A 12,081-nucleotide genomic window follows, 5' to 3' on the forward strand; every position below is an offset into this window, starting at 1 on the left:
AACAGATTATTTCCTAAAGCCCAACCTGATGCTGCTCCTCCTGGCAAGAGGCATAAGCCTCCCAACAAAGTGCAGACCCCACGCTCTTATCTTAATAACCGACTGTAATAAATTAATCGCATTAAAGATCCCATAATGTCGTACATGACAAGAGCAGCACTGCAACGGTTCTCCTGGCAGAGGTCCAAAGCAGGTAATTATCCTCTGCCTCCTTCAGTTCACTCTGCATCACAGCGGCGTAAGCAGCACCACGTGCAGTGCTTTAGGGAGCCATAAGCTGCCGGCACCTTGCAATACACCCGAACCCCAAATGTGTTTGATTTCAAATGGTATCTTTGCCTAAACATCAGTATTCAAGGGAGAAGCACACTGAAGCGCTCATCTGTGATTGTTTACACTGAGCACTGCCCACATCTGACAAGTGCTCCTTGTTCTGCAGCTGCAGCACAGCACCGTCCCTCCAAGCACTGCGCGAAGCCCCTGTGCCACAGACAACCTCACACCAAGTGTTAGGTGCTCTTCTCAGGCTGTCCAAAAAGATGAAATTAAGCCTGAGTGTGCAAGGGATCCTAAACTGTGCAAAAGGGGAAAAAAATGGCAAATCCTTGTGATAGCACTACAAAAAATTGTGGTGAGTTTTAGTCATAGAATCACAGAATCGTTTGAGTTGGAAGGGACCTTTAAAGGTCACCTAGTCAAAATCACCAGCTCTCAGCCTGTCCTCACAGGGAGTGTCAATGGCATCACACAGCTTGGGGTCATCAGCAAACTGCTGAGGGTGCACCCGATCCCACTGTTGATGTCACTGATGAAGATGTTAATGAGCTCCGGTCCCAGCACTGACCCCTGAGGGACACCACTTGACACACATCTCCATCTGGACACTGAGCCATTCACCACCACTCTCTGGGTACGACCTCCCAACCAGCTCCTGCTCCATCAAACAGTCCACCCATCAGATACATGTATTTCCAATTTGGAGAGAAGGATGTTGTGGAGGACCATGTTAAAGGCCTTACTGAAGTCCAGATAGACGTTATCAGTGGCTCCTCTTCTATTGATGCAGTTACACCACCAAAGCCATGCGGTTGGTCAGGCAGGACCTGCCCTTGGTGAGGCCATGCTGGTTGTCCCATATTGCCTCCCTCTCTTCCATGTTTGCACAGCTTCCAGCAGGATCTGCTCCATGATCTTCCCCAGCACAGCGGTGAGGCGGACAGGTTGGTACTTTCACAACTCATTTCAAACTCAGATTCCCAGAGGCACTTCAGGGACAAACAACAGAAGTATTTTTTCCCATGAAGTCTGTGAAGTCCATCACAGCTAATGATTCTGTCATCTGGCTGACCACAAATTAGGTTACAGATACTATTATGGAAAGACATCCAAATGTCAGCTCAGCACACCTGATTGTGTATGTCACCGAAATACTTAATTACAAAATAATCAGAACATTCAAACCAACACACTTTAAAAATCTCCTAACCAACGTCGGTGACAGATGGGTGTTCTGTGCTAATTATTCAGTATTTGTGAAGTAGTGTCTACAGGCTCCTACCAGTAAACCTCACTATTAAATACTGCAAGTGTTAGTCAAAATGTGGTTCCTGCCCCTAAAATGAGTAATGTATATGTACTGTAAGACCAAATTGCACAAGCAGAGGAAGCACAAGATAATGGAGATAATCACAAGTGGGTGAAGAATAACAGCACTGAGTCCCAGAGGCTGACACCACCTCTGCATTTTCCACTGTTGTTCTGTATCACTCCATTTGTTTTACAGACTCTGCTGTAGTTTCATGCCCTGCATGTAAGAGAAAGACCAGGGGACAAAGCAGCACATCAATAACAGGGCTTAGCACTTGAGCAGCATCCTTCCAAAAATAACTTCTGGGGTGCGCCAGCTCAGAGGTACAAAATCCTTATCTTCCATGAATTACTATTTATTGAAATTTTAATAAATGTTCATCTCATTGGCTACAAGAGAATCTCACGCAGCAAGAAAGTAAAGCTTATCTTGAAGGAAGAGCCTGCTTATCTCGTGCTGCTCATCCTCCACAGATTTGTTGAAAACACAGGCTAAGAACTTCTGCACGATCAACTTTAATTTCATCTTGTGAGTTGAGTTTTTGAAGTTAATGCCGTTTGTGATGAGCACTATGGCTCACAAGGTCATCTCTGCAGGTGACTCCCAGTACCAGCAGGAGTGTGGCCATGTGCAGGGGAACCATTCATAGAAGCATCGAATGGTTTGAGTTGGAAGGGACCCTGAAAGGCCGCCCAGTGTCACTCCATGCAGTGCACAGGGACACCCACAGCTCCAGCAGTGCTCAGAGCCCCGTCCAGCCTGACCTTGGCTGTGTGCAGGGACGGGGCACCACCATCACACCTCTGTAGGCTGTAAGTGTGGCACGGGTCTCATTTTCAGACTGAAGAGCTCTGAACTGGAAACAGACCACTGAAATGAGAAACAGAATCTTCTGCTATTCTATTTTTCTTTTATTTGCTCAATTTGTTCTGTGATTTATATGGAGAAGGCAATTTGGGAGATTGCATTGTTATGTGAGCAACGGGACCACACGATGTTCTTTGACTCTCTTACACTGAGACTTATTACTTTGCAACCCTGACCATGCTGTTAAATCGTAAATGGGGGCAGTGGGTAGAAAATGGATCTGTGATGAAACCAGATCTTCTGTTTTGTGCAGGTTTTCAAATTCTGAATTTTATTACACACGATGATGTACTTATGGGGGGAAAAAGCAGTAATTTGCTACAACAACGTAACTGCTGAGGAAAAATCTAGATTTTAGGAGGCATAAATTCTCATTTGAAGAAGCTCTCTCTCCATTCAGGGAGACAGAGATAAGTGCCGGACTTCACTGCCTCAGTTAATTACTGAAACTTTGATGAGCCGAATCCAGGTTACAGACCATGAAAGATAGCATTCACCTCCTCCAAATGCCCCTTTCCTTGATAAAGAGCAGAAATTAATTGCATAAGAACGCTGAAAATATATTTCTACTGATGTGAATTCTCTGGACAATTGACTGGAGCAAAAAAAAAAGCAACTTTTCCAAAAGAAAACCAACTTCCAAAACAGCAAATTTCTGGCAGCCATAAACTGATGTCCCTTGTGTGCCTGTAAGGGATTTTTCTCCTTTGGGGAGCAGCTGGGAAGGGAAGGTAAGGGCCTTAGTCAGTCACGGAGATTTAAAATCCCTCTTGATTCTGAAGGCATCAGGATCATTGTCTACAGCAAAGGCAAAACTGTGACACTCCTCATCCCAGCTGATGGGCTATTTCATCCTCAGGACAGAACTCCAGGCAGATTAGTCCTTGCTCACTGTGACTCAGCCGCTCACACATAAGTTTCCTAAATAAACATAAGACAGGAGTTTGCAGCTGGCACTGTCATTTCCCTGTCCGGCTCAATGACTTTCAGAACTGTTTAATCATTTACAAAGCAAATGCTGACAATGAACATAAGCCCACTACAAATGGTCATATTTAATGGTTTGATGATGTGGACATATCTGACTCTAGTAATGTTGTGAAAGAAAATACACTGTGGATATTGATTGCTTGCGTAATTGAGCCATTTCCTCTGATACAGTGCTTGTGCCAATGGAGGTTAGAATGCCCAAGGGACTGTTCCAGGCTAAAAAATGGAAATAGAAAGGGAGGGTGCCCAGTAGTGTGGCAATAGATTTCATTCAGAAAACATCCTAGGGGAAAGCTTGGCTTTGGGTAGGGAAGGACTAACATCACTTCTACAATAGAAAAGAAAGAAAGAGAAAACAAGGTACCAAACCTCCAAAGGCTCTGTAGCATTACAAACTGTGGTTCAGACATATGATATTTAATAGTCATTAATGTGGTTTCATCAGGTACCGTCAAGAGGGCATGTATGTTGTGTGCCTCTGCCTTCCCAGAAAGGGATTTTCACACATAAATAACACACTATGTGGGCTCTGCTTGCTTATATGGGATTCCCCATGCCTGTCCTAGCTGTGGTGTCAGTGGGACATGCAGCGGTGTGGGATCTGTAGGGACGTGGCAGGCCTAACTCACTATGGGGACAACAGAGCTGCACGAGACTCCAATGTTCTGCTGTCAGCCTCTTAATTACCGACATTATTGCTACAGAGCCCTCTGCAAAGTGGGGGAGGGGAGGGAGGGATAATCTTTTGTTGTTTCTGAAAGCAGGAGGATGGAATTAAATGCAAGGCTGGCCTTTTGGTTAATGGTTTAAACTGAGGCCCAGGAGATCACTTCTCAGTTTCCCATTGGCCACAGACCCTACACAGACACACAAGGCACATCACTAAATCTAATTTCTCAGTGTATTCAGTAAGTTGCTTTTCTTTGTCTCATCCATCCAGGCTGTGTGCTGTCCTGAGCCAGGGACACCTATTACTTTGCTTTTATGTGTTACAGTTTTGTTCAGCTGATTGATCCCCTGAAACAAGAACTCTGGAAAACCCAGATTTTATATTGGCATTGCTCAGTGAGAGTAATAATAGACAGAAATACGAAGTAACAGAAAGGAAGATGTTGAATCACAGCATTGTAGCAGTACAGCTAGTGGAATGCAGCGTCACCTACCCCAAATTAGCTGCATTTAGGATTGATGAGATGCATATCCTTTTCCTAAGTCTTGAAAAACTACCTTATATCTGCCTCCCATAGTAAGTATGGCCCTTCTCCAAAAAGATTCGGTGCTGCTGTGCAGATGGCAGACATCTGCAGAAGAAATGCCTCATCTTACACGATCCAGTGTTGCTCATGTCGCTGCTATAGGCACAGAGCCATTTGTGTGTTACCTAACAACCACCTCATTAGAGCTGAAGCTTCCTCCTGTGAAGGGAGCTGGAGCCACGCGTCCAAGGAATTGCTGTAATCCTATTTTGAAGCCTTGATTAGCGTTTATGCTAGCCTAAGCCCTTTCACCTGTAGGTATAGAGACACCAACTGCCACAGCCTCTAATGTGAAGTGCTTTATAAAACAGGCAGTGCCTGCAAAGGGAACAAAGCGCTTGTCTACATCCCAGCATCTGGGTGATTACTTAATATCACATTAACTTGGACTGCAGGTTTATGTTATAAAACCAGCAAGCATGAAATCTGGCTTTCAAAATCAAGGAAAGATTCATCAGACCTTTGAAAATCATCATCTGGATGAAAAGGCTCCAGGATGCCTTGGTCCAGTCTTCATTACCAAAGTGAAGAACAAATTCAGTCCAAGAACGATTCTGCCTCACCAGCAAGAACTGTTTAGGATATTTTCTTTCTCTCTGCATTTCAGCACCATCTCAGGACCATTACGCAAAAGCAGAAACACTACTTCCCCTCATTTTTATCTTCTCTAAGATATTTCTACAGCCATGTAGGATAATGCAAAAGAGGAGACTAACATTCCATTACTAACCTTATTCTTCTGTACCTTAAATCTGCTTAACTAAAAATGGTGAGGAAATGGAAGACATAACCCTGAAAGACTGAAGGAAAACGTGGCATGGTTGCAAGTTGCCTTAGACTGTGCTCTGGGCTGATTTTTAAATGGATTCTTCCTTCTTCTGTTTCAGTTACTGTCTAACTGTGTGTTCTGATGCAGTTGGCACAGCCCTATCTAGTTGGCTCACAGCTAGAGGAAAATTTAAAGTATTGTGTTATTCAATCTGTGTCAGATGTGGGTGCAACACTTTGGCTGGTGATACAACGTGTGCATTTTTTTGTACAATACAAATCCATTGTGTTGTTCTCTCTCCTACTATGTCACCTACTTGTGCAGTTTATTCTGGAGAAGTGGGAAGATTTGTCTTGCATTAGAAAATGAAAGCATCTCTTCCCTTGCGGGGGGCTTAACAGCAATTAGAGAGCGAACCTAATTGGTGGAACTCAAGAAATGTGCTTGTCCAGCCCATAAATTCCAATGCTTTCTCCAAGGTCTTTGTTTACTCATCATACAGCTCAGTCTGCAGTCCTTTAACAGTAACTTGGGAAGCGTAATTTCTTTACCTTCTGTCAGCTCGTAGCTTTATTTGCCCTCCTAAAAGTCTGAGCCTGATGTTTGAGCAGTGCATGACCATTTAATGGCATCCTGACAGAAGGATCCTGAAGCACATGGATGCAAAGCAGAAGCTCCTCCTGCATTAGTATTTGCAATATATCAGTAATGTTGCCCAAGAACAAATAAATGGATTTCCTTTGCCAAGGGGTCACTTGGAACCCTCTCCGAGCAACTTTAGTATTAGGAGGATTTAGAAAAGTCTTTTGATAATTATAACCAGAGACTTCTTTGTATTTCTATTTGCATAAAAATAGCCAAAAGAAACAGCCAACCACTGTCACTGCACAAAATTTGACCTTGTTTCATGTTGCTGCCACAGAGGAGAAAAATCCCTTTAATTTTCGCTATCTGACAAGGGAGCGGTTATATCAAGGGCCAAGCAACAGTTGCTAGTGTTACAGAAAGCAAATGAAAAAAGCTCTTGAACAAATTCTTAGATTTCCTTCACACAGGGATTGTGGATAAGAGCAATGGGGTTTTTCTGTTTTCCTTTTTTTTTTTTTTTTCCCTCTTTTTTTCCTGCCTTGCAGATGTGTAATCTTTGACCCAAAGGATTTTATTTGGACTCCTGAGGCACTGCTGGAAGGTGACATACAAGAGATTGTAGATGGTGAGTGGGATCTGGGACTCCTGGGCTCTGATTGTAGCTGAGAGTGGCATATATCAGAACACACAGCCACCCAAGTTAGCCAGCAAGACAGTGCTAAGCGTAGGGATTTATCCAGGGGCATCCAATGCTGTAGCTGCTTCCAATCCTGCCTGCACTAGTTTTGCCCAAACATTACTCCATAAATACAATGGTGAGCCTTCCAGTGTTAAGTAACAACACAGCTAGGATGGCTGTTGTTCTCTAACAGTTAGATGGCAGTGATGGCTGCACTGCCATCATTGAGAGGCACTGGGTGATGTCCTGGCTAAATTATAATGCTCCCATTTTAAGCAACCACAACTGATGGCATGGGAAGAGCGTGGAAGAACAGGAGATTCATCCTGATGGTGTCTGCACAGTCCGCTGCCATTTTCTCTCTCAAATTCAGATGACTTCATCTTCATTCTTGTGGTTGATGACGTCACCAGAAGGGCCCTAACAGTTTTCTATGTCACTGAAAGGAACAAAGGCAGACGTTGATTTTATTTTACAACAAATTCAGCTACAAACGGAAGAGACATCGCTGCCTGCACTGCCAACCTAAGAAGAGCAGCACAGACCTGAGGAGTGTTTTGCACAGGGCTGCTACCCAGCACAAAGGCAGAGATAGGATAAGGCTGACCGGACAGACTACGGTAGTGTGTTTTCTCAGTGTGCCGCTGAGGTAGGCAAAAGAAAGCAGTCAGTAATTCCACTCTGTGGTTTATAACCCTGAGCTGAGGAGATCTCACAGGAACAGTAGGATTTCAACAGTGGGATGGCGTGCACCCTCAGCAGTTTGCTGATGACACCAAGCTGAGTGGTGCAGGGACACCATCCAGAGGGACCTGGACAGGCTCTGAAAGTGGGCACATGAGAACTGATGAGGGATGTGGAGCTGCTGGAGCAGGTCCAGAGGAAGGCATGAGGATACTCAGAGGGCTGGAGCACCTCTGCTGTGAAGACAGGCTGAGGGAGTTGGTCTTGTTCAGCTTGGAGAGAAAGCTGTGGGGAGACCTCACTGCTGCCTGCCAGTACTTGAAGGGAGTTCACAAGCAGGAGGGGAAGCACCTGTGTACAGAGTCTGATAGGGACAGGACCAGAGGGAATGGCTTTAAAGTGAAAGAGGGGAGCTGTGAGTTAGATGTGAGGAAGCAATCTCTTCCTCAGAAGGTGGTAAGGTGCTGGCAGTGCTGCCCAGGTTGCTGTGGGTGCCCCATCCCTGCAGGCACTCAAGGCCAGGTGGGATGGGGCCCTGGGCAGCCTGAGCTGGTGGGTTGGCTCCTTTATGGTCATTAAGCTCCTCTCCAACATAACCCATCCCATGGTTCTGTGATTATCCCTCTCCCTGAAAGGAGGTTGTGGTGAGGTGGGCGTTGGCCTCTTCTGCCAGGCAACAGTGACAGCAGAATGGGGAATGGTCTCAAGCTGCAACAGGAGAGGTTCAGATTGAATATAGGAAGAACCATAAGAGTGGTGGGGCGGCAGCACGGGCTGCCCATGGGGGTGGTGGAGTCACTGTCCATGGGGTTGTCATGAAACGTGGAGGTGTGGCACCGAGGTGGCCATGAGTGGCCAATAGTGCTGGTAGGTCGATGGTTGGACTGGGTGATCTTAGAGGTTTTTTTCCAACCCAAAACAGAGTAACCCTATGGTTCTATTTTTGCCTGAACAGTCTTTCCTCATCAGCGTTCCGTGTCAGTGCCATGAGGAGCCCTTACACACAGAACTCTCTGCTCACACAGCATTAACGATGGAAACGGTCATCGAGCAACTGATCCGCGTTACTTTGCTCGTCGTGACGGCGATCAGCTCGGCGCGTTTCCCCCCCTCCGCATCACAGCCCGGCACAGCCCGGCACACGCCCCGCTCCGCTCCGCGCCGCGTTTTGCGGGCGGCCGCCAGCGCCCACCGGCACGGCCTATTTGAGGCGGGCGCGGGCGGAAGGACACGGCGGTGCCCGCCCGCTCCAGAGAGCGGCGCGCAGGGATCCGCGCGGTGCTGCGGCGCTGTCAGTCACGGCGGCGGCGCCGGGAGGCGGCCGGGGCGCAGCGGGCGGAGCGGGGACACGCGCGGAGCGGAGCGGAGCGGCGCGAAGGGGACGCGGGGCAAAAACGGGAAGATCCATCCGGAGGGCCGCGTGGTGCTCCGCCCGCAAGGAACGGCTATTTCGGAGCGGCCCCTCTCGCCCACCCCACCCCGCCGGCTGCGATGCTGCCCGCCGCCGCGTTGCCCTGGACGTTGTTTTTGCTCGGAGCCGCAGGTACCGGCGGGGCGATGCCGGCTGCGGGCGGGGGCTGCGGGGCGGGGGGAGCCCCGGGCCGGGGGGGGCTGCGGGAGCGCAGACAATGGGCGGCGGGTGCGGCCGCCACGGGCGCATTGTGAGCGGCGGGGGGAGCGGCCGTGCGGGGTGCGATGGCACGGGAAGGGGCGCGACCGCACGGGAAAGGATGCGGTGCGAGGGATGCGGTGCGAGGGAAGGGATGCGAGGGAAGGGATGCGGTTGTACGAGACGCGGTTGCGAGGCGGAGGATGCGATCGCGAGGGGTGTGATCGTAAGGGAAGGGATGCGATCCCGAGGAACGGGATGCGGTTGCGGGAGATGAGGTTGCGCGGGGAAGGATGCGACCGCGCGGGATGCGGCTGCGATCAAAGAGCGGCTGCGGGGAATAAGGAGGAAAAAAGGCGAGCGGCGGAGCGGGGCGGCTGCGGCTGCGGCGGGGAACGCGGCCGGGACGCGGCGGGGGGGCGCGGGGCGGCGGCGCGGGAGCGTGCGAGGGGCGCGCGCCGTGCACGAGCAGCGCAGCCCGAGAGGGAGGGGAGGGGTCGGCGGCGGCCAATCAACGCCGGGCGGGAGCGGCCCCCGGGTCGCCAACGGCCCCGCGACCCCCGGGGGATGGGCGCGGCCCCGGGGCCGGGCAGGTGCAGCGGGAGCTGCTGCCGGAGCCGCCCCGCCCGGAGCGAGTACCGAGCGCATGGAGCCCCCGCGCGGTGGATACCACCCCCCCAATCCCCCTCCACACACCCCCAATCTCTGACGCCCAGCATCGTTTGCTGCCCCGCTCCTGCGCGTGTTTATCCAATAATAGTAATTACGAATGCAGAGACGGTGCCTGGGGAGCCGCGCAGCTGGGACTGGGCTGCTAAAGCTGCAGAAAATGGTGAATCCCGAACCCAAATAAAATATTAAAAAGCCAGAACAAAGCGGCGGTGCTGCTGGTGGTGAAGGCAGCCATAGCCCGTCCATCCGGCGCTCTGTTATGGGATGCTTCGGGCTGGCACCGTCCTCCCCGCGCTGTGATGCCGTGCTGTGTATTCCCGTTGGCGTAGGGATGGTTTAATGCACTGCTACATTGAAGGGATATTCTCCCGTAACGTAGAACTTGATTTATAGGTCCAGCAGATGGCTCGGCTCCTTTCATTTACATCCCGAGGGTTTCATAAATAATAGTCTTTTATGTGAACCTTCTCCTCTTGACCTACGCAGAAGTCCTGGCTGGCATGGGTTTGGGTTGTTGTTTCTTAAAAGACACTTAATATAGCAGTAAGTGAATGAATACCCGGTGTTTAAGTGTTAGAGATTGTGGCTGCTCTCCAGGCTGGAAGTGCCTTCGCTCCTCGGCTCATCTCCAGGAGCACATTTTACAGCCAGACCTTCTTGCCACTGGGAAGCAGCGATTCCTTCCTTGCCGTGAGATTTGGGGTCGAGTGTTTGTGGTGGTGGCGACGTTTTGTTGGGTCGGTTGGTGCTTTTTGTTTGCCATCGCCGTGGGTTTGCCGTGACCGGCTGTCAGAGAGCAGAACCAATCGGTGGGGGAAGGAGGAAGGAGCGCCGCATCTGCTGCCATCAGTCTGCGAGGAGCAGAGAAAAGCCTCAGTAAGAGACAAAAGCACGCTTTATTTCCTCGTTTAAAAGGTCGTCCTGCGTTTTGCTCGTTATTTAACACATCTGCTGTGATCATTTGTGTAGAGAATGTATGATTCTGTTGTTCCTCTAACCCGGAGCTTGCGAATAGCAGGAGATGCTCTGAAGTTAATGGAAGTGCATGCAGAAGCAGATTGGGGAGAAGCTGTTCTTTGGCGATGTGTCATAGCTTTTATCCAGGGGGCTGTTGGGAAAAGTAGGGCCGTGTCAGCTTTATCCAGGTGGAATGAAAAGGTCTTGTCTTTGTTTTCCTGACTTTGTACCTCATAGAGATATGGAAGGTGGGCAGATATAGCAGAGCAGTTGTTGTCTGAGGGCTGGATTGGGATTTTGGAGTCATTTTCAGTGTACGATACGGGCACCTGAAAGGAGTCAACTATTCCCAGATACAAAGTAAGGAAAAACTGTATGTTAAAATACTTGATTTTCCCCACTTATAGTCCAAGTCTGATGGTTTTCATTGTATCTAAGAGGGCAGATAATGGCAGTCCGTGCAGTAGTCAGACCTGCAGCTCCCAAACCTTCCATGAGAGATGAGAGAAAAGCTTGTGCTGAGCTGTGCTGGGCTGTGAGCAGAGATGCTGATGTGTTTGAGAGCGACAGAACTGAGCAGACAGCTTTGGTTGTGGCATGTCTGGGGAATGGGGTATGTATGGGCTTGGCTGTCTGAGGTTGCTTTTGTTTTATCACATGCAGTGTGTTACTGCAGATACTTGTGTGAAGCTGTTGTTTGGACAGATGCGGAACATCAATAATGGCCTTAATCCTGGTAACGTCAGATCTCTGGGCAGCTGCTGATGGAAAAGCTTATTTTTGGGAACGGCTGACAACTGAAGGTTCACCCAATTTAGCAAGTGCTAATTGCTTCGGAAAACCAGAGTTGTGATTTAATGAGTTTGGTCCTTAGATGCTTCCAACTACATCCAGTTGGACTAGGTGGACATAATGTGTCCCTTTCGGCTTGGGGTATCCTGTGGTTCTTTGACTGTGCAGTGGAGGTGGTTTGATTTGCCAAGTGGAGGCTATTCCATGGGTGAAGATGGACATGGCGATACAGCTCTGCATGGTGGTGAGATTCTGAGCTTCCTCCGCTTGGTTGGTGATGTCCAACCCATGCCTTGAGGAGATACCTTGGGAAGTGGAGCGAGCTGAAATCTAGACTGCAGGAATGCTTTTTGGAAGGCAATGTTGTGGCTCCAAAGGGACCCAGGAGCAGGGAATGGCAGGAACACACCCTGTGACTGCAGGAGGGGAGGGATGGGTTGTGTGGATGGAATGATGGTTGGCTGATGGGTGAAAATTGGTGTCTCCATGGAAGAAATATTCCAAGTGGTTTCTGGAGTTGTGTAATGTATGTAATTAATTATCACTGTCATGAGTTTCTAATGAGGTGGCAAATATTATTTTAGATATTTCAGGTTTTGTAGAATTTATTGCTATATTTAAAAGAAAAAC

At 48.9% G+C, this 12,081-nt stretch overlaps 1 protein-coding gene across 15 annotated transcripts in view; it reads left to right on the forward strand.

Annotated features, from left to right (window-relative positions):
• The first annotated feature begins 8,740 nt into the window (after positions 1–8,740).
• Positions 8,741–12,081, forward strand: part of NCAM1 (neural cell adhesion molecule 1) — a 71,138-nt gene continuing 67,797 nt past the window's right edge. For 12 of the 15 annotated variants that reach the window (XM_085525876.1, XM_085525884.1, XM_085525877.1 and 9 more), the window contains exon 1: positions 8,741–8,964. In XM_085525876.1, the coding sequence (XP_085382002.1) occupies positions 8,913–8,964 (52 nt within the window). In that variant the 5' untranslated portion in view covers positions 8,741–8,912. Of the gene's footprint in view, positions 8,965–10,277; positions 10,579–12,081 lie in introns of those variants that run through there. The other 3 variants (XM_085525889.1, XM_085525883.1, XM_085525881.1) reach the window with 3 other exon arrangements.

Source organism: Coturnix japonica, chromosome 34, assembly GCF_054131305.1.
Source record: "Coturnix japonica strain WE chromosome 34, WE-NBRP24, whole genome shotgun sequence".
Classification (NCBI taxonomy): domain Eukaryota; kingdom Metazoa; phylum Chordata; class Aves; order Galliformes; family Phasianidae; genus Coturnix; species Coturnix japonica.